This window comes from Fringilla coelebs (genome assembly GCF_963513975.1).
Source record: "Fringilla coelebs genome assembly, chromosome: 4".
Taxonomy (NCBI): Eukaryota; Metazoa; Chordata; class Aves; order Passeriformes; family Fringillidae; genus Fringilla; species Fringilla coelebs.
Genome location: NC_140032.1, coordinates 47,098,829 through 47,125,573, shown reverse-complemented (window position 1 = coordinate 47,125,573; position 26,745 = coordinate 47,098,829). Strand labels below are relative to the sequence as shown.

At 39.6% G+C, this 26,745-nt stretch overlaps 1 protein-coding gene across 1 annotated transcript in view; it reads right to left on the bottom strand.

Moving 5' to 3' along the window:
- Positions 1–10,423: 10,423 nt before the first annotated feature.
- The window catches only part of COL25A1 (collagen type XXV alpha 1 chain), a gene marked incomplete at both ends in the record, with an annotated part of 290,872 nt that continues 274,550 nt past the window's right edge, over positions 10,424–26,745 (bottom strand). The window contains 6 exons of the mRNA XM_084204014.1: positions 10,424–10,459; positions 11,776–11,814; positions 14,680–14,766; positions 20,455–20,508; positions 21,246–21,272; positions 22,409–22,462. Of these exons, the coding sequence (XP_084060140.1) occupies positions 10,424–10,459; positions 11,776–11,814; positions 14,680–14,766; positions 20,455–20,508; positions 21,246–21,272; positions 22,409–22,462 (297 nt within the window). The remainder of the gene's footprint in view (positions 10,460–11,775; positions 11,815–14,679; positions 14,767–20,454; positions 20,509–21,245; positions 21,273–22,408; positions 22,463–26,745) is intronic.

Here is a 26,745-nt window from a genome sequence, read left to right as displayed (position 1 = left end):
CCCCGCCTCTTATCCCGGCGCCGGCCCCGGCCAAACCCCTCCTCCCCGCCTCCCTCCCTCCCGCCTGCCCCGCCGGGACGGGACGGGACAGGACGGGACGTCCCGTCCCGACCGCTCCCCCATTCCCTGGCTTTGCTTTCGGGGGGACTCGCGTTTCCTGCTGAGCTGAGGCGGGCCAGCCGCGGGTGAGTCCGGTGCCTTGGAGTTGTGCTGGATTTTTGGTTTTGCTTTTTCCTAGGGGTGCAGACCCGCACAAATTCACGAAACAACAGGCTTGGTGCGTGGGGGCGCGTCTCGGCTCCCACGCGCGATCCTGCCATTCCTGCCATTCCTCGGTCATCCTGGTGGCCACAGCTCCACTGCCACAAACATTCGGGAGCGGGGTGAGGAACACAAAGTGGACTATTTAGTCAAAATCAGGGCCATAATTCCATGCCTCGTACGTCCCCAAATCTGTTTGTAAGAGTAGGCTGAGATATTACCGTATATCTCCATCAAAGTCAGTATCACTATTTCTGCATTTCTTAAAAAGTGAGGCAAATGAGTAAGATCTACAGCTTGTCAGGTTTTGCACATGTACCTAAAAAGCCGTGGTGCTCAAATACGTTGGTTCACTCTTAGGTCCAGGCAATATCTAAATATATGTAGTGCTTGATCACTTTGTAACCACAGAACCAAAAAAGAAGTGACTTGCTCGAATGCGGCATTTCTTCATGGTTACATTGATAACCACCTCACTGGACATCAAAGCCCACAAGAAAAAGAGGGGAGAATAAGACGGGGGGAGGAGGACAGAATTCCCATCAAGAGGCATCAGATTTCAAAACAGCGAAGCTGCTGGTGGAGCACGTCGGATTTACCTTCTCCCTGCCAAGCACGCACCGTCTCCTCTGGAGGCTGCATGAGCAGACAGCACGAACACTCGCCCACGGCCCTGCTACCCCATCTGTAGCTCGTCTGTGCCACCTGCAGCACTATGTTTGGAAGAGTTTTCAGAGAGCATATGTAAAGCCACACAATTTCCTGTACTCATGATACTTCCTTTTTCTTGATCAGCATCCAGCAAGTCATCCTAAATTCTGCATATTGAAGAAACACACTTCCTGATTTTTACTTTTTTTTTTTTAATTAATATTGCTGCCAGCAAGCTACCTTTCTGCCTCTCTAGGCAGCACTTCTTTCCATCCAGTCATTTACTTGAGCTTCCTCAGTGTTAAATTTGAAGCTTTGACATTCTGTACTCCCGCTCCATTGGAAACCTTGCCTCACCAGCCAACAGAGTAGCAGAAGTCATAGCAGCTCCACCTCTATATTCCAGCAGAGACAGCTGCTGCCTGTCTTCAGTGCCTTGTCCAGGCAGAAAGACTTAAAAAGACATGAAGGAATTGCCAAAACTGTCAGCTAGGGCAGTACTGTACAGGCAGTGATGAAATTCATTGATGGATCCTCGAGAACAGACATTTAGGTCTGCTAACATCCAAACAGAGCCAAGGCTAGAGTCTGTCAGGAATGCTCTCTGCAATGCTTTTTCTTTTTCCCTGCACCTCTGAAAACTGGGCAATGATATTTAGCATAGGGTAGATGCAGTTCAAGTTGTACTACACCTTCCATACTGCCTGAGCAGCAATCCCTGGGTACCAGCAGTGCACAGAAGGGCTGGGGCCAGGCAGCATCCAAGCCTGAGTCCCAAAGCGTTTCAGGAGAGATGGTTTTCCCATCTCTCCTGAGATGGGCTGATGCCGATGCCAACACTAGAAAATCTCAGCTGCCTACGCTGATGTGCCTCGTCTTGCTCATGTGGAAACCCTGGGCCACAAACAGATTTAAGGTATATGCAAAATATTGTGCTGCTACTTCTTTAGAAGCATGTGCTGACAGCCTTGTATCAGGGCTTTTGTTTCAGGTTTAGCAAAAGCAAGTTTGCCCACAGCTAGCTTAGTAACTGCTTGAAGCAACAGCAAACCTCACTAGGAAAGCCTGAAGTGGCAGGTGAAGTAGAAGGGGGAGATTTTTTCCCTGTTCCTTTAAAGCCATGGAAAGGGTCTTAACAATCAAGGAAATATCCCTCCCTCTTGGCTCATAGTTCTTTCACTCTCTTTTGATACCATGAGCAGGAGCAAGCCTGCCAACTCTCATGTGTGGAGTCCCTCCCAAGATTAGCAGAGACCCAGACCCAGACACAGCAGCACCACTTGCCCTCACAACGCTGTGCAGTAAATACTGCCAGCTATCTCTTCATGATATATAGTAGGATTAAAATAATTTTTCTTTTTTTTTCTTTTCCAAAATACTTCTGTTTTAGTAAAAAACAAAAATACAAACTAAAACATGCTATTTACTCCATCCTGCTCTTTTTGCTTTACAAACATTTTAATTTTCTTTCTTCCACATTTGTTTATGGGCTTTGTCCTGGCATGGTACCAGAAACCAGCAGCCTGGCTTTCTGTATGAAGGACGAAAAGGAGTAAATATTTCTAACAGTTACCCAAAGTATCCAAGTAAGGTGCCTCTGGCTACCTATGTAACTGTGAAGGAGTTCCTCTGGAAAACAACCTATTGCTGGTGTATCCTGAGACGTAACCTCACTGCAGATGGATTTGCTGTGGAAATTGATCTGCACCTAAGATCTGTTTCAGTGCAGAAATTTAAAGATGGACAAACCATAGCTCTCTGCACCTTCTCAGGGACAGGCAGCTGCTTGGCATTTGCTCTGGGAGGGGAATGGACTTGCCTGCAAGTTCAGGCAGTGACCGGTCCAGCAGGGCCCCCAGTCAGTTAAGCACAGGGTGTGTTGTCAACATTTGTTTTTATCAGCTTCATCGCAACCAGAATCAATTACCTCACAACGAATTTAAAATACCAAATAGAAGAGAGATCCTAAAAGCTGGAAAAAAGTTACCAGATACTTGTTAGCTCCAGGAGGGAGCAGCCAAAGGTGATGTCAGAAAGACCTTGTGACAGCTCCACTTAGGTGTGGGCACTTTGGAAACTCAGTCAAGCTGTAACCTGTACATAAAAAACAATCAGGATATTTATTAGCTATTGAACATTCTGTCTTGGTGTAAGCACATGAAAAAAACTCCTGCATCCTGGTTATGTGACAGGAGCCATGTCCACCTTTGATCTGGGAGATAAACTAAAGCAGCTTGAGTACAACTGTATTAGCAGACAGACATCTCTCTGAAGAGGTTTGTGTACAGTATTTTCTGAACTCCACTGGTCATATATATATATATATATATATACACACACACACACACACACACACACATTTATATATGTTCAAGTAGACACATGAAGACATTACTATAGATACATATATATAGATATATATGTACACAAATATACAGATATGTATATGTGCAGCAAACCAATGTATTTTTTTACTACATCTAGGCGATGGGAAAGTAGAATGACCTCCACCTGGAAATTTCCACAAGCCAATGGAAGAGAAGACAAATTAGTAACCCTGGGAAGACAGAACCCTGCAGCAACATGACTTATGTTTTGGCATTCCCTTGTTTTCTTTTAGCATTTATTTGGGTGCAGTTGTTACTACTTGCTGGAACATGAAATGCTTAGTCAGCTCCTTAGTTTGTTTTGGTTTTTTCTTTTTAACATTTATGTGTTATTATAATGGAACCACAAGGTGAAGCTGTGTGAGAAGAGGACATAAAAAGCCACTTCTGTTGCATTATTTTTTATTTTTTATTTGGGTAGGGATTACCCAGGTTTAGTAGCTCCACAAGGCAGAGCTGCATAATAGCCTGTAAGTATTTAATTAAAGCTACATTAAAAAAAAAAAAAGAGACAGAACTGGCAGGCATTTCACATACAGTCCTGCATGTGCTCTGCCACAGCACAAAATTATGAAGCAGGCATGTGAATGGGGTCAATGCCAGAGGAAAAGTCATGTCCCACGGGTGCAGGAGGATGTGAAGGCTGTAGGATATTGGTTACCTGAGGTTTGGCCCTGAACCATCTACAGGGAGCAGAGAAGTGAAAAATAACAGGGATGCTGTCAAAGCATGGAATGGGAAACCCACGGGGTGTTGGCTCTGGCAGCAGCTCAGAACACACGTTTGTGCTTTGGCAGGACATCTAGAACTGCATTTCTCCAGGAAAGCAGAAGAAAGATGAAAGCAAGAAAAGGGCAAGAGTGGGCACAGCTAAAGCAAGGACATCCCCTGGGTCAGGCCTGCCCAGCTGGGGGGACAGCAGCACTTGCAGCCCTCGGGGCCGCGTGCTCAGCCTGGCAGAGCACGGCACGTTAAGCTGGAAGTGCCCCATCCTGGAAAGGGAGCAAAGGTATTTTTAGTCCCTCCAGGAGTCCAAACCAGAGCTAGACAAGATTAATGGGCATTTATGGGGATTAGCAAGAGGTGATAGGAGAGGCCAAACTTCTCCACCTACAATTCCCTCCACCTGCAGTGACTGCATTTTTGAGGTGATGGAAAGGGAAACAATGTGGAGTGCTCTGTTTGTCTGAAATATTTTGGGATTTAGAAAATCCAAACATTTAAATAATGTGTTCAAGAAATTACAGCTGCTCTTCAGTGTTTTTTTGCTTTTTAAATATTTTGTTCAGGGAGACTCCTGCAAATGTATGTCTTCTTAAATCAGGGTGCTTAAAAATATAACATTTTGTAATAATTATTAACAACATAATAACTATTACAAAACAAGCTGGATCTGTGGAAAAGAGACCCTCACATTTTCTAGCTTGCACTGTTACTTGTGATGCTGCATGTGCACATCTTTATTTCTCAGTTGTTTGGGTTTATTTTTCACCTTCAGAACTACAGAAAAAGGGAGACTAGTGATTTTCAGCTTTATTTCTTTAGATCCCAGGGGGGGCCTCTGAACTTGCCAAAGCAAAAGTTTCAACTTCTGGAGTATACACAGATCCTTGCAACTTTCCCAGAGTGAGGAAAGGCTCCAAGCTCTGCGGCAAAGCTTCTTCCTTACATAATTTGTGGATGCCCACAGCCTGTGCTGCCTGTTTAGAGCAGATAATGCAGAGACACTGCTTTGAAGGGGAAAGGCACAATAAGAACACGAAGAGGAAGGTGAGTTTTCCTACTGCACATGTGGCAGAGGCCCTGACTTTTGTGTGAATGTCTGACACAACGTGGTCTAGACTTCAAATTCAGGTTGGCACAAAGCAGCACACATGTTTTCCAATCCAGACAGACTAGAACAGTTTTTTGCATCAACATTAAGAACTTTATAGCTATTCAAAATCAGCACCAATGGTTGGATTAATATTTTAATAATTACACACTTTTTACATTATGAAAATAAATCATAAATAGTGTAAAAATAATTCTGAAGATCAACTTCTCACAAGCAAGAAACAAAACCTGAAGTACAAAACTGAAAGAAAACAAACCAATATTCAACTGAAAAACAAGGAGAAATTTTAATAATAAAAACAAAAGCATGCTGTTTGATCGGGTTCAATTAAGTCCAGACCAGTGGCCACAAGAAAGTGGTAAATAATAACAAATTAAAATGGGTGATCAAAACCTTGCAATTCTTTACAATACTCATCAAAAGAGGTCTTGTGACATATTTACAGTGCTAAGACACTCAAAATATTTCTAGTATTGATAATATGATGCTGACCCATGTATTTTCCCCCCAAATACTGAAATCTTTGCCAAATTACTTTTCTTTGTATTTTTATCTCTTCTACGTCATTTATGAGACCATTTGCAATACAAAAATAACAGCACATATAGATGAACTTAAAAAAGTAAAAAATACAAATAAAAATATATAATATTTTCCAAAGGAAAAAGTCAGATACATACATCTTAGCAACATTTTTAAAGTTGTGTGATATTTTTCCAAACATGTACAATAATATAAGAATATCCACATATATGTTAACAATATGTAAAACATTCTTCCACCAACCCAACTCTCCATAATACTTCAGGGAAGTGTGCAAGTACCAATGGGATCTGGGAAATCCATACAATTTCTTTTTAAAATAGAAACAAGTAAAATACTAACGGTCCCAGGTTAAGTTAAGGCCCCCTGCTTTCAAAGAAAATTCAATTTCCAAGCAGCATTGATAATTGGATGCATTTAGAAACAAAATGAAATAAAAATAACACTCCAAATCCCTTTTAAAATACAAACTCCACTTGTTCTGTAGAGTATCCTTTTCAGAAATGATGGTGGCAGGCACTTGTTTTTAACTGCATTTAATGAATCCAACCACCATGTAAAATACTTTAATAACAGAGGGTGCAAGAAAACCTTCATTTGTACATTACAGCAACATTGACATCCATAAAAATAAATGGCAAAAAAGAAAAAAAAATCAGTGTTAGTTTTAATTCCAGTCACTGAAATAGAATTTTTACAATGACTACAAATTAGACTTTCTTTTGACCACTATCTTTGCAGATGTGTTTTGTGTGAGTCTTTAGTGTGAAAATTTAGGAATTTCATTAGCTAAAATACAGAGATTTTAAAATGTAATATAAGATGGTAAAGCAGCAGAGATCAGGAAATTTGAAGGGAAGGGTCAACCTCTGCAAGCCTTGAACCTTTTCATCACTTTCAATAAATAGGCTGACAATATCTCTGCAGTTCTTACTGAAGTAGCCCTGATTCAGGCAAAACTCCACTGTTGAAGGTGGTAATATCCCCCCATCATGAAGTGTAACACCTGGGTCCTTCCTGCTGCGTGTCTCAAAGAGCTCTGCAAGGAGAGGACTCATCTCTGTCCCCTGCCCTTGCCGGGGGTGGGGAGGCACAGCCAGGGAGGGAGCCTTGCATGGCTCAGCCAGGTTTGCCATCCCAGTTCTGGGGCGGCCACTGGGACAACTTCCACCTCACCCCATGGGGATCCAGGATCCCAGCCACGTATCCTGGCACAGCCCCCAGCCCTGTAAGGACCACCCTCCCACCAAAGCCTGCTGATCTCATCTGGGGTTGCTTTGTCTCTCTCATGGTCACACGCACCCTGTCCACGGTGCCGTGCTCAGTGGGGCCAAAGCCAACTGTCCACACTGTACATCAACCCTAAGAATGATTCCTTTTCCAACTCTATACTTTACACATGTGCAGATAAATGGATCTGATTGTTCTGAAACTCATTCATACTACTTACACCATAGACTGAAAGACTATACAAACAGCTGGATGAAGAGTATCATTCTGTTTTGCTACACTATCAGAATATGACATCACGACCAGCAATAAATAAAAATAGAAATCAAAAATACATTGTATTATTGTTCTCTGATTTAACATCTCATGCTTTACCTCAGGAAAAAATAAAAAGTTTTCCAAAGCATCCTGAAAGAAAGCTTTCCCATAGTTAGTCCACGAATATGAAGACAAGGACCATGTATGTCAGACATATTCCATACAGCGCTTAAAAGATTTGCGGCCTCTGAAGCAGGACTTCTGCACTATGTGGTTTTAATGCACTGGAGTAACAGATAATTACAAAACTTCATATGAAACAAATACTGAAAACTCTCAAAGAAACAAGGATTAATCATACCTGAAAAAGTCAGGGATATAGAAACTGTGTAGACTAATACCACTACACATTTCTACAACTGAAAAGACTGGTAGAGGAACTACTGTTCCTGTCACAAACTAAACAAAACAAATCGTATCTATTTGGAGGAATGCCACTAAAAGATACAACACACCTGGCAGTTCAAACTGTAGCTTTGCCATCAAAAGGAAAAAGATACACTAGCACCAGAAATAGTTGCTTCTTGAACAAAACAAACCCGCTGCAAGTCTTCACAGGGTGCTTTTCTTGATGAAATATTAACCTAAATTATTTTTTTTTCTTGTACTGACCATGCAACTTTCCTAGATATGTTTAAATTTCATTTCAATTCAATCTGAGATGCAAGTATTAATGCCAAATCTAGGTATGTAGTTTAACCATTCAAATGAAATTGTTTATCTACTGCTCACTCATGGTTATTTCAAAGGAATGAACATTTCATGATACTGAACAACACAAAGGCTAAAAGAGCCAAGTAAGATTATTTGAAAAAAAAAGGTATTCCTTAATAAAGAAATTAATTTACAAAACAGTAAAGAAAGCAAATGAAGGTGCTTAAGTGTTTCTTCAGTAGGGTCTCAGTGTCAGGGAGTTAAAGGAGAATTGAGTTTTGACTAACATTTAACAGTAGCATCTTTAATAATTTCCTGAATGGCAAAACCACGGACCAAAGCTTTGCTAGCTTTATTGGTGCATATAGAAATGGATGCTAGGAGGGCAGTTAAAAAATATAAGTACACAAATTAAAAAAAAAAAAAAGTGCTAATTATTTATCAGCATTATTTATCTTGTTGCTATTTCTTAAATGAGTTGTGTTTGTGGACAGTCTCAATTTGGAGTTGCTAAATCATCTAGCCAGATAATAAACACCCTACTTGATTTTGCATGTAAATACTCTGAAGGACCTTTAAAAAATATTTCCTCTTACTGTATTGATTGCCAGTATTTGATAACTGAAGAAACACTCAGCTTCCCATCTCCACATCCACCACCCAGCCAAACGTGCCAAGTCAGGACACTGGCATGAGCGACTCTTTTCTGGCAGGCAGGAGTTTGCTCCTCACCCAGCCTGCTGGCTCCTGGAGACACTGCTGCCTCAACAAGCAGACTGCAAGTCAGAGGCTTACGTGGTGCTGCTCCTGTCCTCCCTCTGAAAGGCCCTCAGTCACAGCATTGCTGTAACTCCCTGGTAATGTTTTATATTCTGTCTGTGCCTCCTGAAGGTTCCACTGTTGTAATCACCACTGTTCTAACAGGCTGATACTTGCATCTGTGAAAATTTAGGGAAAGCAAAACATATTTCCTTGTATCTGTGAACACTTGTTTATTTCTTACTATTGGAAAGAGGGAATTGAGCAGTTAAAATACGTATTTATTCAGTGTATAGTGTGAAATTTTTGTTTTTATTAGTAAGATAATACTAATTGGAGGCACTAAATTGACTTTTTGCTTTAAAAATCCGAGTTTTCCTCAATGAAAAGCTGGGTTTGACTCCATTATACCAAAATGACAATAAAGATTCATCAAAGAGAAATATTCAATTATAGTGGCATTTCCATTGATCTGAGATTGTGAAGCAATACAAAAAGTGTGACCCCATCTTCACATGATTTAGAAATGATGGAGCCAGGAAAAATGTGCGTTCCAAGAAGGGCAGAAGGTGCCCTCATATGAATGGAGACAAGCTGTCTTCTTCAACTTAGTTTTGGTCTACATAGGAAAGACAACTCCTCAAAAAAAAAAAACCCTAAAACCAGGATGATTCTGCTATATACATTAGAAACAGAAGTGATATAAAAAGAATTTCCATCTGCCAAATATGGCACCATTTCTCATAAATTATACTCTCAAACTAACTTCAGTGCACCATATGAAGACTCAAAATTTTAAGAAATACCTCGTGGCAAAACTACAAATGTGCACAAATTACGTATTTCTAGCAATAAAAAAAGTGGAGAAGGAAATGTTTCTCTAGAAAGCCATCTGAACAGAAAGGGAGAAAAATCAACACAATTAACAGTGGAGCATGGTGACAAGCACGCAGTGATAATCACACAGAATTGTTTCTCTCCAATGGTTTTCGAGCAATAACGTCCACTAAAATCACCGTAACAACATAAAAGGAGCAAGATGAATACATCATTCTGTGAAACATAAAAATAAACTCTTTCTTTTCTAGACTTAAAGGCTTCAAAGACTCTGAAATAAAAACTGTTAATACTGAAACAAGATGAATATGTGGCTTGAAAATATTTTCTTCAATGCCGTCATCACGAATGTTGAATAGATTATTGAAATGCATTCTTTATGGCAACAGAAACAGGAAAAGGAAACAAAACCAACCGTTGCTTCCTAATTCCCATAGAGAAGTTCAGCTAGTTATGTGTACTTTAAAGTGAATAACCTGAAAACCACACCATGATACATACATCTCTGGTCAGTTCCATTGTTATCCTCCTCTGGAGGATGATCTGATTCATCCCCACCTCAAGAGTGCTTTCTCCTCCAGCAGTCCAAAATTCAATACGCAGAGTGCATACACTCTGTCCGTCCTCAAGCGAGGTTGAGAAGCGTCTGGTCTCAGGCGGTGTCTGCCGTCAAATGATCCCTGCAGCACCTCTGTAACCTTTTCAAACAACCCACAGAGAAGTCTGGTTTCTTCTTCAAACTTCTGTCCCCCTTGTTGAGGACTCGACAGGGCCTATCGTGAATGTCTTCACGACTGTGAGCAGTGCAAGGCAAACCGACGCTGATCAACAGGCGGGACCCTCTCTGATCCAAGGGGCCAAGTATCCCGCAAGAATGGAAGCCATCCACCTGCAGCTGGAATGCTACTCCCCAAAAATTCAAGGCCTCTCTCTATGCTCCTCTGGTTTATCTCTTTTTAGCAATGAGCCATGGAGTGACTCCCTTGAGATGACAAAAGGAAATGACTCAGAAGCTGGAATCAAAGGTCACCGTCAGCAGCCACTCACGATCACACAGCAGGCAGGTCTGGCACACAAACTCATGCTTTTAGTTCACACGAGCAGATGCGGTGTCATGGATCAGTGACATGTTTAAGATGGACACGGAAGCCAAGGCAGTAAACTCCAACAGCAGCTGGTACAGTACATTTCATAGCATTTTGCTCTTATTTGGTCACAAATTTCTTGTAAACTAGTTCATGGCGCTCACTGTCCATGCACATCCACAAGCCAAAATATAGGAATTTACAGAAATAATAATTTCTATTATTGATCATTGTTTCGAGATCTCTCCCATTAGAGAGACAATCTTTGCAGGTTTATCCTGCAGTTATTGTATCATCTAACTGCAGATGTAGGTGAAAAACAGATGTATGTATGGACTATTGCAAACAAGTAGAAGCAGCTACATGTAAACATATCTCAGACTTGTAAAATCAAATTTTCAGTTCTCAACTATAAATAAAAAAAGTGGAGCACTATATACACAACTTCATGCTTGTAAGGTTAGATTCATCACTGCAGAGACAAAAAGAGATACAGATTAATCAAATTAGTAAGATATTTCAGACATCTATTACAAATACATAGATAAGGCAGAGTTGCAAATATTGATAGTTATTTCCTCAGCACCAACTTCAGAGATAAATGCACCCAGGATTTCACTTATGCTTCATGTTTTCTGATATATTACATGCCAATATCCCTCCAACTATATTATTCTGAATGCTGTGTTTTTAAATCAAGCACTGTCTAGGTTAAATCTTTACTAAAATAATGTCACCAGTTAATACTGCCATAAAATACAAAACCCAGGAGGATTTATTGAAGAATAGAAAAGAAAGGCAAAGAAAAGGTCAGGATACACTGTCCTTCTCAGTATCCCAGAAAGCCAATATAATAACAGGTTGACAGATATATTTGACAAAAATGTCACATCCACGAGCTTTTATAATGAATAGGAAGCACTGATCATCTGCAGAAAGCAAAGGATGTGTGAGTCTTCATGTGAAAACAGACAGGTCTTTTCACGAAACTAATGCCAACTATTTCTACAGTACCGCCTCAATGAATCATTCTACATAAATTACAGCATAACACACCAACTACTGTCATGGAGAGGTCTGATTTGCATTGCTGGATATGTCTGTCTACGAGGCTCTGAACTGCATCTTGATACTGTTCAGCACTATTGTGAGAGGCATTTCTGTGTTCTAAGGACATACTGGTCCTGAAACAAAAAAGCTCTGCCCATCCTACCTTTTGCCAACAGCCAGGCATTGGTAATCCATCAGGACCCTGTTTCAAGGGGAGGAAAAGGATGAAGAAAAAAAAAAAAGAGCATAAGTAAGTTTGACAGAACAGATATTTCATCAACATCTGTTAGAACAGCTGAAGCAGCTTTGAGACTTTCTATCTAAAAAGTAGCTACCAGTTAACTTATTTCCTCTCTGATTCTCAAAGTGAAGAAAAAGCCAAAGACAGGAAGGTTTACACTGTAAATACATACATGCACTTCTCTGCCATAAAGTGTTTTTTTTCTAGATCATTAGAACTTCTTTATCAGTTTCTTATTGCTACTAGAGCACAGGTTACATGTTATTTTAAATATAATCTCTTTTATTCACATAATCTGTATCTGAATGTACAAGATCAGTGAGAAAAAAAATACTATCACTTTTATCTGGAGACTATTATGTTTTATGGGCCCCTCGTTCAAAGGTCACCCTGTGATAACACAGCAAGACTCAGATGGGAGTAGGATGCTTTCTTTTCACTTTCAATATCAGTTTTTGAATGAAGCAGCAAAATCCTAAGGCCTGAACATACCTTGAGTGCCACAGTGGAAGAAAACATCAGCAGTGGGAGCAAGGCAGCACAGCACCACTGATTATTTCAGTGCTTGGACAATATGGCCATCTAACTCCTTCTCACATTATTGAGAGTCACTCCTTTTCATGTATCCTTTCTACCTTTATGTATCTCCATGCATCCAGTAAGATCAGGGCCAGCTTTTGACCAGTCATACTGGTTTACTGGTTTTCATGGATCTAATTCAAATTTACATGGCTGCCCAGGATTTATTCAGGGAGCTATATGCTCAGAATTAGGAGCACATACAATGTAACTATACTATGCATAAGCAGAAAAAAAAATCTTTAGATTTTTAGATTTGTTTAGGCCTTTAGATTTCTTAGAATTTAGAATACCAATACTTAATGTTAACCTACGTGTGAAGATAATGTTTAATACAGATTTTTGAATATACTTGCATGTGGTCTGGTGTGAATTACTTGCTGCCTAAACAAGAGACAGTGCTGCATGCTGAACAGCTTATTCTAGCAATTATCCACAAACAGAATATTTTGATCCATCAACGATTGTTAGTGAATCTTCAGATATAAATGATAATACAGAGAAACATTTTTAAATTATAAAAGCATGCTTAATTATCCCCAACAAAATATGAGATATGGTTACCATTAATTGGAAGCAAACAACATGGACTATGGAATAAACTTAATGGACTATGTATTTACAATTAAAAAGCAATTGACTTCAAATAGAAGTGCTATAGGTAAAGTAAAACCTACTTAAATTTAACATTCATCTCAGAGAACCGTGCTTAACCACCAAACAATATCAGAACATGCAGATCAAATTTTACTGTGAACAATTAAAAACAAAATCCTCCTTGTATCTTTAGGAAATGTGTATGTACTATTCATTTGGGGTTTTCTTTCTTAAATGGAAAAGACTTTCAGCTTACTTTACCACTAAATAAAAATCATTGTTGCCAGATTGGTACAAGGGAGAGGGTCAAGAAGTAGCATTTTAGTATAGGTGGGAACTTGAATTCATGCTAGCATAGGGTGGGGAGTGTTGTGTCTATTCCAGGAGGGTAAGTTCCAGGGGTAAGACCATTAAATTGAGGACATTAAATAACAAAGACAGTGAGGGTTTGGGCTGCAGACCGTTATATTCTTACAAACATCAGGTAAGCTTTTTATATACTCTGATGAAACGGCCAGACACCACAAACACTACTTGTGGATGGTCTGGAAGCCAAGCTCCAGCTTGGCTTACTAGAAACCTTGATTTTTAGAAACAGTTTTTAGTATTTACATCCTTCTGTTTGTGACTCTCATTTTGGCCAAATTGTGAAAACATGCCCCTAAGATGGCATGGATTTGGGAGGAAGACCAGGGTGCAGAATAGCTACAGGGCAGGCCAGGGTGTGGAACTGAGCCAGTGCAGACAGAAGTCATCAGACTTGATTAGAGGTGAACATTGTGCTGGATTTCTACATCTTGGGTTCGGGGTGAGCGAGGCAATGGGTATTTTGCGAGGAAAGTAACAAACCAATGGTTCTCAGGAAAAATGTAGGAAGGGCATAAACTTATAAATTACCAGGTGATGTGGGAGCAAATTGCTGAGAGTTAGGCTTAAGGTGTCAACAAAAACGTGTGTTCTCTCACTGCGGTTATGACCACTTGAAGCAGCTGGTTTGTTCATGCACATGCACGTGTTACGTGAAAAATGTAAAGTCAGCTCAGAAAAACATTACTTTACATTGAGAATGGCTGACCACAAACAAAGGAACTGCATGCAGGGTTGGTAGGAAAGAGAAATACTGTACCAATTGGCAAGGGGCATCCAGCCCATCCAGGCCAGGCTGGCCTGGCTCCCCTTTTTCCCCCTTAATTCCACGGAATCCCTGTTTGTAAAGATTAACTTGCAATGTTACTGTCAAGGAAATGCCTTCAGTATTGACTTAAATGGAGTGAACAAAAAACAACAGGGAGGCTAGAGGAACAAGCTGACTGCTTATGTTTTAAACCTGTGGGGCACTGATTCTGGCACATTCCAAATTTGGTTCCTGTCCAATGTATTTTGCAAAAAAAAAAATGAAAGAACAAAAAAAGAAAAAAAACCACTATCAAAACCTCACAAACTTAGACCAAAATTCTTAAGCCTGGTGCTTTAACCCCAATTAGGAGGTTTACAAACAAAGTCTTCTCCAGAATTTGCACTTGAGATGAAGCTGTGTTAACAAAGGGCAACAGGTTACACAGTAGCTGGTGCTTGTTCCTCTCCCCTCATTTCTTATTCCATCAGTTTACAGCAGGATGACTGATCTTCCAATACACAAGCGAGACGTACCAATGGGCAAGGTGCATCTAATCCAGGAGCACCCTGTTCTCCTTTCTCCCCTTTAGGCCCTTTTTTGCCTTTCTTTCCCTTTTCCCCCTGTGGATACAACGGTTTGGATAAAACATGTTTCATTCTTTTGGAAAAAAAAAAAATAAAGAAAGATTGGGTTTAAAGTTTGGGTTTTTTCTTTTTAAGCCAATGGAGAGCTGAAAGGACACTTACCACTGTGTTCAGGTTTGGATGGTGCATTATGTGGAAAAATAAATTATATGATCACAAGCAAGAACTGCAATCAGTCTCTATTAGTTTGTGTTGGTATTTCATATCAGTATTACGAATGTTTTGCAACCTAGAACAGGGCTTGAAATCACTGATTTCTTGAGACAGAGGCAAATCTGCAAATCCCCCCAATCTGCAGTCCAAAATAAAAGGTCTCCTATTTTGATAAGTGATAGCACTGAAGGGTGCATGATCACTAAGCTGAACTTGTCAGCTTCCCAGAGGATTTGCCACTAGTCAGAAGTAACCTTGGGAGAGCAGAATCCATCAGCAGAGTCTTTTGATAAAAGACCTGTGGCGCAGATGCTTCACAGGGATGACTGACTCGATTCCATCAGCTTCCAGAGCGTCACATCAAGGGCGAACCTGGCCAGGAGCATCCTTTACTAACTGACCCTCTGCACTCTGGTAAGAGTTTGGAACAAATCCTGTTTGTGGTGTCCATAGAAACCCATGGACATCACTGAGGGTGCACTGCTGTCACTCCAAATACAACATGACCATTTCAAACCCTGTTACAGGAATTAAAACACTCAAACTGCTTGATGGAGAGGTGCTATGACACTTCCAACAATTTCATATTGTCTCGGTATCATAAAGTAATCAGAAGTTGTAATTAGATTATTTATTTAAGCATTTCAGCATTCAAATATTCTGTCTTCTGCAGGCAATGTTTCATCTGTTTGTTTAACCAAAATTCAGTCCTTTGATTTCACACTGAGCTTTCTTTTTAAGTGCGAAATTTCCAATGCTTTTATTCTCATGGAAATTAGATGACTACCCTCAAGAAAGCTACCTGCAAAGATGACCTCACCTTCAAGCAGTATAAGAGGTTTAGAGAGTTCATTTTATAATTGATTTCACACCAGTTGATCACAATGGTAAATGAGTTTCAGGTTGCTCTCAATTTCACAAAAATCAAAAAGGGATCACTTAAAAAAAACAACAAATTGGACTAGGATTGTAAAAAATAGGATAGGAAGGATGAGTAAATCAGGATATCACGAAGAAGTGGGAAAAATAGTCATAGGAAAATTAGTATAACATTGGAGAACCAGCAAGTGAGGTTGTGGCTATGGGAGGATTTAATTTGTGAGGAAAAGGGTAAAAAAGACATAGGAATTGTAAGGAATGAGGGTAGAAGGAGAAGGAAGGAATGCCCCTTTGGAAAGACAGACGGATTTTGGTGAAGCATATTAAATAGACATTTAACTTGTTCCACACCAGTACAGAAAGGCTTAATGCATTAACAATTGAGAAAAATAATTTTTATACTTTAAAAAAATTATATAAATAATACTTTAAAAAGGAAGGAAAGCACATTAGTCATTTAATATAACAGGATACTTGACACATTCAAATAAAACAAAATGTTCCATGAAAAAAACATACTGCATCCGTGTCATGATAGAAGCAAAGTTATTGGTCTATCTTTTCTGTGTGCCAAAATGTCACAGGATAATATTTGGAAAAACAGCCACCCAAACATTACCAGTCCTCACCAAATGATAAAAAATGTAAAAAAATCCTCACAAGAGAAAAACCATAAATTGGCTACATTTTCATCTTAAACCTACAAAGATGACAACATAGCAGAGAAACCCAACAGCTTAGGGCCAAATTTCATGCTATTTGTTTTCAATGCACGACCAATATATTTGCAATGAGTGTATGCAAGCACAAGCATGGACATACTCCAAAAAGGATTCTGAGAATGAACAGTACAGTTTGGCTTCTGACTATGTTTAAGTTTTTTTTGATTTTTTGTTTTTTTAACTTTTTGTTTTACTAGCCAGCAGGTAACTATTTTCAACTTCCAGTTTTGCAGGCATATCTATGATTGTACTCAAACCAATGCAACAATCACCTGTGTAGAAAAAAATCTGAATTTCCTGGGTACTTTACTACTTTTTACACCAACTCCTTCTTTACACGAGCTCCTTCTTTTTAATCTTTGATCTTTACTCCCTATCCTGAACTATAGGAACTCACAGGAGTTATGGGGATTCTACTTGTGATGAGGATAAAAAAAAAATTCCTTTCTGTCCTTCTTCTGTGCCTAGAGGAAAAAAAAAATTTGTGGCACTTCTGCAACACCATTATGGTTGGAACAATTTACAATCCTCACATGCACAGATTTTCATCAATGCAGAGTGTAGGGGAGAAGGATAATGCCTTTTCATCCTCTGTTCAGACACACCATACTCCTCTGTCAAACACAAAACAACAGTCACAACTATGCATCTGGGACTGGGGGCCACTTCCCTCCTTTCCCCACAAAACAATCTCTAACTTTGCTTAAAGCTTATTTGTTTCTGAAAGAATTTTTTTTTCTATTCATATAACTTGAAAATACAACCCTTTCTTGTGATGAGTTCTCCTGGACTATAATTTTATATGAGTAATTACAGCTAGAACACTTTTTAAAATACTTTTACAGCCATGTTAAGAAGATGTAATGCAAACACTGACTTGCTTTCACTGTAGCAGAAATACTGATGGGCTAAAATACAGATCAGCAGTCGAGGCCTCATCTCAAAACCTAAGAAGTAAAGATTTATTCCCTGCATGTCTATGAAAAAAGCGTCACTGGTTCTCTTTAGAATGTTCATAATGATATGTATTTTTGCACTGCAATTTAAGTTTCTTAGCTAGAAACTCACTAATCTCAATTTGTGATGTCAGACCAATAGCCAATATTGCAGAAAAAATATTTATTTAAATAATAATAAATATTTAAAAACCAAGAAATCATAAGCTAGATGGTCAAATTGTTTATCTGTTATTACAAAAATGGTTTATCTGTTGAAAATGGGTGCTGTTACACCAATTTGGTCATAGATAATTAGCAATTTACATAAGGAAAACCACCAGAACACAGAAGACCTGTTATAATGAGAACTTGGATTAATTACATTACTTTGTATCTTTTGAGAGTCAGCTTTCTATTTGGAAAATAAACTACTGAGGCAGCTAAAGTAATTTTACTGAAATAAGTTTGCTTGCTTGATAGAAATATTCCCTAATTTATGGGAAAAATGCATTTAAACTGCGCAATGGAAGTGTATTCCACAGAGGTCTCAGCTATCTCTTCCCTGACTTTGCACTGGGAAAGGCCTTCCTTTGCCTCCTAGGTTTCCTTAAATACTCTGAGAATTTTTAAGGCAGGTATTCAATCTCCATTTTTGCCCTACAGACTTCCTTTCAATCCTCTTTCTGAAAAGTATGTTTTTTGAAACATGTATCAGACCGGCTAACTACTTTATCCTCATGCATTCTCCTCAGGAAATAGGGTTTGCCTTTTCATGATTTTTAGGGGAATGGATGACCAGAGTTCTTGGGAGATGTGTCCTGCAGCCCAAGAGAACAAGTCTCCACAGGCAGCCTAAATCCCAGCTGAACTCTGAAAAGGAATGTAGCCATGCCACACACCATTCCCACATCAAATTCCCTCACTCCCTTGCAAGAGGAAGTCCCATGTTTGACTTGTGTAGTCAGTCCCTGGGAATCAAGTCTAATATCCAAAAGCAGCACACTGGACTCTGGAACATTAAAACATTTTTACATGATGAGTGCTGAAACTCACCTGTTCCATTTTCACAGTTGTATAAGCGAACTTTTTACCAGCTTTCCATCTTTTCTTCCAGAAATCTTCTGGAGCTCTGGTGGCTGAAATTTGTCAGTCTTATCTGCTGTAGCTGCACATGGAAACACAGACTCAAAGTCTGGCTGAAAGGGAGCTCTGGAGGTGGCCTAGGATTCCCATTGTGATCAGGATGATTGCTGACCCCAGGTCAGCTCAGACCAGACCAGGTTCTGCAGTGCTCCTTGGGCAGGGGTCCAGCCCCCTCTCTGGACTCACTGTCCCAGTGCTGTGCTGTCCTCCTTGTGAACAATTGCTCTGAACCTCTCAGGAGCACCCTGTTGTCCTGTGTTTCCCCATCTGCAATTACTCAGAAAAGTTTTGCTCTATCATTTTTTAATCTCCCCTTTTGAGTAGTTTGGCCATCCCATTGTGAGATTACGCCAGTCCCCTTCCTCCAGCCTCTGCCACTGGTTGTGTTTGCCCCAGACCCCTGCCAGCTTGGTAACCTTCTTACTCTCCAAATTTTTATTGAACTGCGAGGCTCAAAAGATCATCTGCAGTATTCAAGCAACCTCACTGGAACTGATTAGAGTGGAATAATTACATTTTTACCTTCTGGACACCACTCTTTGAAAGTATCCCAGAGTGAGAACACACTGGTAAGCTCACTCAATTTGGCACCTGCTGTAGCTCCCACTTAGCACAAAGAGCATTTTGACCATCACCTCTCTGAGCTGGCTGTTATCAGCTGCACCTTTAGACTGACAGCTGCTCTCAGGGAGAAAAGCTGTTCACTGGTGGCAGACAGACCTGTACTCTGGCAACAAGCAAGGGCTCACCATTCATTGTGATTACTCTGCCAGGTCAAACACTGCCTTTATAATATTCATGGAGCACCTGCTTAAACAACTGCTGTTCTGCAAAATCAGTACTTTACCAGTGATCTCTGAGCTCAAAACAAAGAGCAATACAGCAAGGGACAAAGGGAAGGACGAATTTTATAATGCCCTTTTCAATGCAATCTTGGGAAGTGCCTAACCAGATTGAGAAAGGGAGATGAACTCTAACACTCATGGTGACTTTTTAGCCCTGCTTCTTGTTTAGGACACCATAATGAGAAATTAATCCAGCCTAACCCTGCATATGTCCGCTTGACGAGAACATTGGTCTGAGCTAGAAAAATCACCTGCTGCATGTATGGACTTTTACATTAAGTGGCTTGGTGTGACTTCTAATTCAGCAATTTTAGCAGCTGGGCCTTATGTTGGATAGAAATGGAAGAGATTTGCTCATGGAGTTTCTCTGCACACACATTTAAGTCCTGCATTGCTTTTTACTAAACAGATTTCCAAGTCACTGTGTCTGGACACTGAAAATGAAGTCAGCTGTTTCTGTTAACTTCACTGTCTAGTTGGTTTACCAAAATGGTAGAATATATGATTCAATTAAAATCCACAAGTATCACAAAGTCCTTAACTGCAAATAAAACATTACCAAAAATAAAAATTCAAACAGTCTCAGACACTTGGTGGGACAGGTAGCACGTATAGGCATGCTACACCAGGATCAACCATTGGTGTGCAAATACTGCCAGGGAACAGAGTAGAGCTCTTCAGTATAAAACCACTACCCCAACTAATGTCTGCATTAAATATTTCAGGACTTTCAACAAGTGCCGGATGGATTGCAGAAAATGAGCCTAAAAAAAAAAAAGGCTGTGCTTTTGGACATGTTGGTATTTCCAGTCCTGTACATATATTTTTGTGGTTTTTCATGATTTGGCTCTAGCATGTATCTGTGACTTGCCTTTTGGCACACAGTAAAAACAAAGGTAAGTTTTAATGGGACAATTTACAGCGTAAAGACAGCAGAAGTCATTAGCTGAGGAATCAAGCAACAGTTATGAACACTGTGGTCACCTTTTCTCCCTTTTCTCCTATATCACCCTTTTCTCCTCGAGGACCAGGGAAACCCTATAAAAACAAAGTGGACAAAGACAGGTTGACTTTTATTAACATACAGTTTAAGTTCTCAAATACTTCTGGAAAACCTAAGAAGATGATTTCACTACAAGCTCTGTACATATATTACGTGTGGACACATGCACGGACACAAGAGCATGTGAGACAAGTAAGTCACAGAGTTTGGTACAGACATTTTGGCAGCTACAGAAATAAATCATACCACTCAAACTAGCAATCATCCATGCTCCATAGCATAAGTGCATTCCTAAAAAGACTCCTCCAAGTTAGGGATTTCAATGCAGGACTACAGAAAAGGACTTTCAGTAAGTCTTTTTAGCATGCCAAGGAAAGAGCCTATGTTTTGAAACATATCCCATACAGGCTATGAAATTATTCTCTTTAATTAAAATAAATTTAGTTAACTAAGTGCTAAGTGACCCCTTGTTCTTGTACAAATGAGTCATCTGAATATTTTCTTAGCAAGCATTTTTCAGTCTACTGACATCGAAAGGACCTAGTATTGGTCTAGCTGAGCACTACTATCTGGGGGTGTCTGTCGATAAGGGCTGTACATTGCACAATCTTTGTCCTCTGTAGCACAGAGAAAGAGCAAACACAGCACTCAGCACACTCTCTGCAGGTCCTGCATGCACGCTAAAGGGCAGCAAAGGTGTCGTGCTCCAAAAGGGGTTCTTGGCAGACTCTTACCAACCCCTGAAGGTGCCCTGGTCACACACATTACTTACATCAAGGCCAGGCTCGCCGTCTTTGCCCTGCCAAAGAACCACAGGAACTGCATTAGCTTCCCTCAGACAAGGACACTGCTGCCCATGCTCAACATTTCCAGGAACTGATAACCTGGCTGCAAAATTTTGCTTGACTGTAAAATCTGAAGGCAGATTCCAGAAGCAAGCTAAAAATACAAAACTAGCTAAAAACCTATACAATTTTATTTTTAGTTTGCAGGAATGGGAAACAGAAATAGGATTTTTTAAAAAAATTAACTCACAAAAGTGACCCTCACATAAAAATGCGTGGCAAGCTAATTTAACACTCCATGGAGTCTGAAAACTGTCTCCAGCCACTGACTCCTGATCCAATTAAATGGATCCAATTAAACCACAGGTCTGTATTCCAGCTTAAATTAATTGATCAAACGGATTAGACTGGAGAGGGTATGGAAACACTAAAAATCTCCTGGAAAGGCTGGTTGTGCCTGGCCAAGCACATTTACATGACTCTCCTTGCGTCAAAGTACAGAACAGACTTGTGTATATGTACACACCTGACCCAGTCATTAGCAGTGTAAACAGGGAAAGTCAACTGATTTTAGTTGGGATATCATCGTCAGGCCAAAGGAAGCTCTCCCTCATATTTTAGAAATGGATAACAATTAAAATTTTTGATTTAAAACAAATAATTTCACCTATGAGTGAGCAACAATGAAATTCTCAGGTAACTTCTGAGTAGATTGCACAGAAATGAAAACAAAATGGGTCTCTGAAGCAATAAACAAAACAAAAACATAATGGCAAAGAAACCTTGCAGTATGGAAATCCAAGCAGCAAACTGACATGAAGAAATTCACAGCTTTCCACAGCTCCTCCTGAACTCCTGGCACTTTCACATGGTCCCCAGGCAGCTGATGGCCTCAGGCTGCTGAGTTAGGAGCACCTGCATTCTGCATCTCCTCTCTCTTACTGGTTCATGTCAGGTCTGGTTTTTTACATGCATGGGTAGAAACCCAAGAGTGTGATACAGAACACTGACCTTGCACTGTCAGGGTTTATTATCAATCTCTGCCTTTTCCAACTAATTCTACTGCTAGGTGAAAATCAGCCATAAAGCACACAAAGTTTAATCAGGGAGGGATGAAAAGTGCAGTGTGTACAAACTCTGTGCAACTTACAGGCAAGCCATATGGTCCTCTGGGTCCAGGGTCACCTACAGTTCCCTTCTCACCCTAAGAAAAGATTACAGAACAAGCAAACAAAAACATTGGCTATCTTAGGAATTATCTCTACCAAGTGCTTTAGGTTAAAGTTTATGCATTGCTAAGTATTTTGAGTGAAAAATATCCAAGCTCATTTGTTTTCATTAAATGTTTAAGGGAGAAAGAGGAGGTGTGTATTACCACTCTTTCTAGGAAGGATGACTTTTTAGGCATATGATATCACATTCATTTCTAAATATGTTAGTCACTGAAAATATGTTTCAACTGAACACGCACTAGTGTCAAGTTTAAGCTTTTGACAGCTTAATGTACTCTCAGTAAAAATCCAAAGTTGCAATGAAAACTGAGGATATACAGCATCAGCTGTATATACACACCAGCAGCTGAGATGCAGCACAGTGACAGGCAAAAATAACGTGTCAGTCAAAGCTTGATTTAAGTAGGCAACGCTATTAACAGTGACATTGTGAAGATTATCCTATGCACTGTGCTAGGTTGCTAAATCCTCGATTGGATTCTAGATAAGGGATGTAAATACCCTGGTTTATTAAAATCAAAACAACTGCACTAACATGCAAGACAAACAAGTACAGAGATTTCTCCAGAAGTCTGATCTCATTCTGCACTAAAATCCATGGAGAAATTACCAGTTTCCAGAGGGGTGCTGCCAAAGTCATTTTGCAAGCTTAATGCAGGGTAAACTTTTCCAAACGGAATGGAATTTCAAGGCGCTGAATTTCAGGCTGACAGAAATAATCACCTTTGCTCTCTAATTTTTCTCTACCAAGATTGGTATGAAGTTAAGCTTCCCAAGCCAGCCAGGACTAGCCTGTGTAACTGCAAGTACAGGTCCCTGTGAGCTTGGTAGGCAGTCAGGGCTGGGAAGAAAGTGTGCAAAGCAGTCCTGTTTGAGACTGTTCTTTCTTCTGAATTAAATCCATCAGAAAAGCATTTCTCTCTGGAGAGAACTAAACAGCTCAAAGTGTTGATGAAATGAAATAAAAAAATCCTGACCACCTCTAATTTCTAAAGCTCCTACTCTGGATTTGTCATGAGGGGTGACTTGGATCCCTTTGTCACCCCCTTTGCTGAACAGACCCTAACACAGGGCTTCCTGCAAGGCTCTTGGTGTGCACAGGTGCTGTGTGTCATCCTAGCATTTGCTGCACTTACGCTCATGAGAGAATTCTCTATACAACACCCTCTGGGTTATCGACCGCTTACTATTAATTCATTAATGACTCTATCACTAAAAGCACAAGACAGAGATGTAGATGTGTACCTAATTAATAGTGGTGATTACTGGCACAGCCAAGTACTTGGCACAGCTCTGAAAATGGGCTCCTATGTCTAAATTTCATTGACTGGACTCTACAAAAAGGCAGGCACCAGAACCAATGGGACCTTAACCTGCGGTTGAATAATCCCAGCAATAAGGAGTTTGTCGGAGTAACTGACATCTGATCTGTTTTAAATACTTAATATCTTTACTTAGATGGGCACTTGCTTTAGTCTAGATGTAATGAGATGGGCAATGTCAGGTCTTTCTGATTCTGCTACTCCCTCGCTAATTTCTGAGCAGCATTTAAGCTGGACGCCCTGGCAGGACAATAGGAGGTATTGGGAAGTAACAGCTGATTTTCAAAACAATAAATCCCTTGCAGCTTTAAAGCCTTCTGCTAAGAAGAAACTCATGTGCTGACCTACGTAGGTAAGAGCTACAAAACTCTTTGATCAGTACCTGAAATACGTCAAGACTAGTTAAGCATGTTTTTTTTCTTTAATCTTCAACAGCAAGATGACTGTATAAAGTCCTCTCAAGATAGGCTTATAACATTGCTAAACATAAGGCAGACATAAAAATACTGAATGTATCAGTCTAGGAAATAATCATGTCTGTTATGTAAGAATATATTTGGAGAACTGCATCTCAAAATTTTTTGTGTCCAATACAAAGCACATGCTGAAACATGTTTGGAATATCAGATGAGGTCCTGAATGTTCTTGGATTATATGAGATTAATGGACTGTCATGAGCATACTGCCTTCAACTATCACAATTTCCTTCAGGGTAGCAGATATTGGCAAACTTCAAGATTTTGTTTTAAATTTCTTTGTGAGACAATCCATCAGTGTCCAAAGAATAGAAACCATAACGTATGTTTTTGCCTCCTGTTTCACTTCGGTCTCCTGAATCATGGACAAATATGAGTTACAATTTGAATGAATAAAGCTGAATAATCTCTGTCTCCATTAGGATAGATAGGGAGATTTCATAACATTGTTATGGTGAGAAATATTTTGACCAAATTAAAGAGAATGCACTTTAGCTACTAGTACCAACTGTGTATAATGATGACAGTGCTGCACAGGCTACACATCTGAAAGCTAAAATCAAGCTCAAAACCAGGTCCTTATCATCAATGAAAAAAAAAAAAAGAAGAAAATGTTTATTTCCAGCTCTCAGATTCCTTTAGCTGGTCAGGAAGCTGGATATACATTATGCCTGTCATCACCCTTCAGGCTTACAGGTCCCCTTTCATCAGTAGTAGCTGAAGATGTCTGTTTTCCAGGGTTCTCTACTTTCATTCAAGACAGTATGTAAGTGAAAATAATAGGTACACAGTCAGATTCAGAGGCCTATTATGACCTACTCCTCCATTTAATAAAGATGGTCTCAGTAAAATCTCTCTAAGCACCTGGCAAAATGTAATTCCAACAGCTGAAAATTAGTAAGAATTAATAGACACTGTCCTCATAAGTTGTATTAATTCACATTATTAATTACTCTTTCAGTTTCTACTAAAAACACTATAAAACCCCATTATAGTGTCATGATTTTCTTAATCTACCTTGTCACCGTCTAAATAGACTTTGTATAAAGATGATCTGACATTTTCTATTTTAATAGTTAATTGAAAATCCACAACCCACCCTAACTTGCACAACAGTTTGCTCTACCTCAGAGTAGTAACTGAGCATCACCTTGAATGCAGCCTGTGCAACAATTAATTCATGATTATTCTGTTAAACAGCCCTAATGCCCTACTAGATTTATACTGGCCCAAGATTTTTCTTATCAATACATACAAAATGGGGCCCTATCCAGTGACAGTGAACACTGGCCCTATGCACTGTTTTTAATTAAAAAGTAAAGCCTGAAATCTGCAGACAAAAATGTTTCCCTCCTGCTTTCATGTAAACAAGTTCAACAGTTGCAAATGCAAGTTGTAAAACAGCATTAAAAATACATTATTTGTTATTTAAATAATGAGACATATATCAACACTGTACACCTGTTACTAACTGTGCTACAAACAACTTCTCCTCCCAAATGGTATTGAATAATTAAATGAACAATTACAGCAACAATCCTACTGGTTGCCTGCTTGGGAAAAACCCTTCCATCTGTCTTGTGATTTTCCTCCCATTCATTTAGCTCCACAGAAAATGGTGGGTGTATAGGAATTTTCTGCACACCTTGGTCTCTCTATTTTTTGTGAAGTTCTCCTTCTGTGCTCATGCAATTACTGATTTACATCACAGCAATTCCTATCCCCTCTGTAGCTACTGCTTTTCAACAGCTACAATAGGGATTATTGCAGATCCAGCTGTATGACTTCTTATGACCTTGAATACCCTCACAAGAAAGAAATATTAGTAGCTGTCTTCCACAGACAAAAAGAATAGTTTATATCATATTTCAATGTCAAAGACATTTCAACAGGTAATACACATGCACATCCTTTAATACAAAAGGTCATAATGCAAGAATAAAATGTATTGTATTTTTATATACTTCTATATGTGTATCTCATCTAATTTTTTTACTTAAAATTAGAGGATGTTCAACTATCTTTCCACAGAGTTGACAGAAGATTTATTTTGTCCTAATTGAAGGAAAAAAAAAATTGAATCAGTAATCCCCTAGAAAAACAAATAATACTCAAATCCTTCAGGCACTTAACTAGCCTGAATGGTAACTGCAGCCCACTGTGCAGTTTAATGTGGATTGTGCTGCATGTCTTGTATTCATCCCTCAATACACAGCTCTGTAAAAATGAATCTTACCTTTCTCAGGTGAAGCTAACTGGACCTCTGCCATGCGGCTGTGTCCTTTTTACAGCTAGTCTGCAGTTGTTTTAGCACAGTTGTTTTGTTAAAGCTGTTTGTTTTGTTTTGTTTTGTTTGAGGAAGTCAAAGAGACAAAGTTCTGGACTGGTAACTCCTCAGAGGTTTTAGGATATTGTCTTCTGGTTTGTTGTAAAAGTTGATGGTTGTATTGTTAAAGG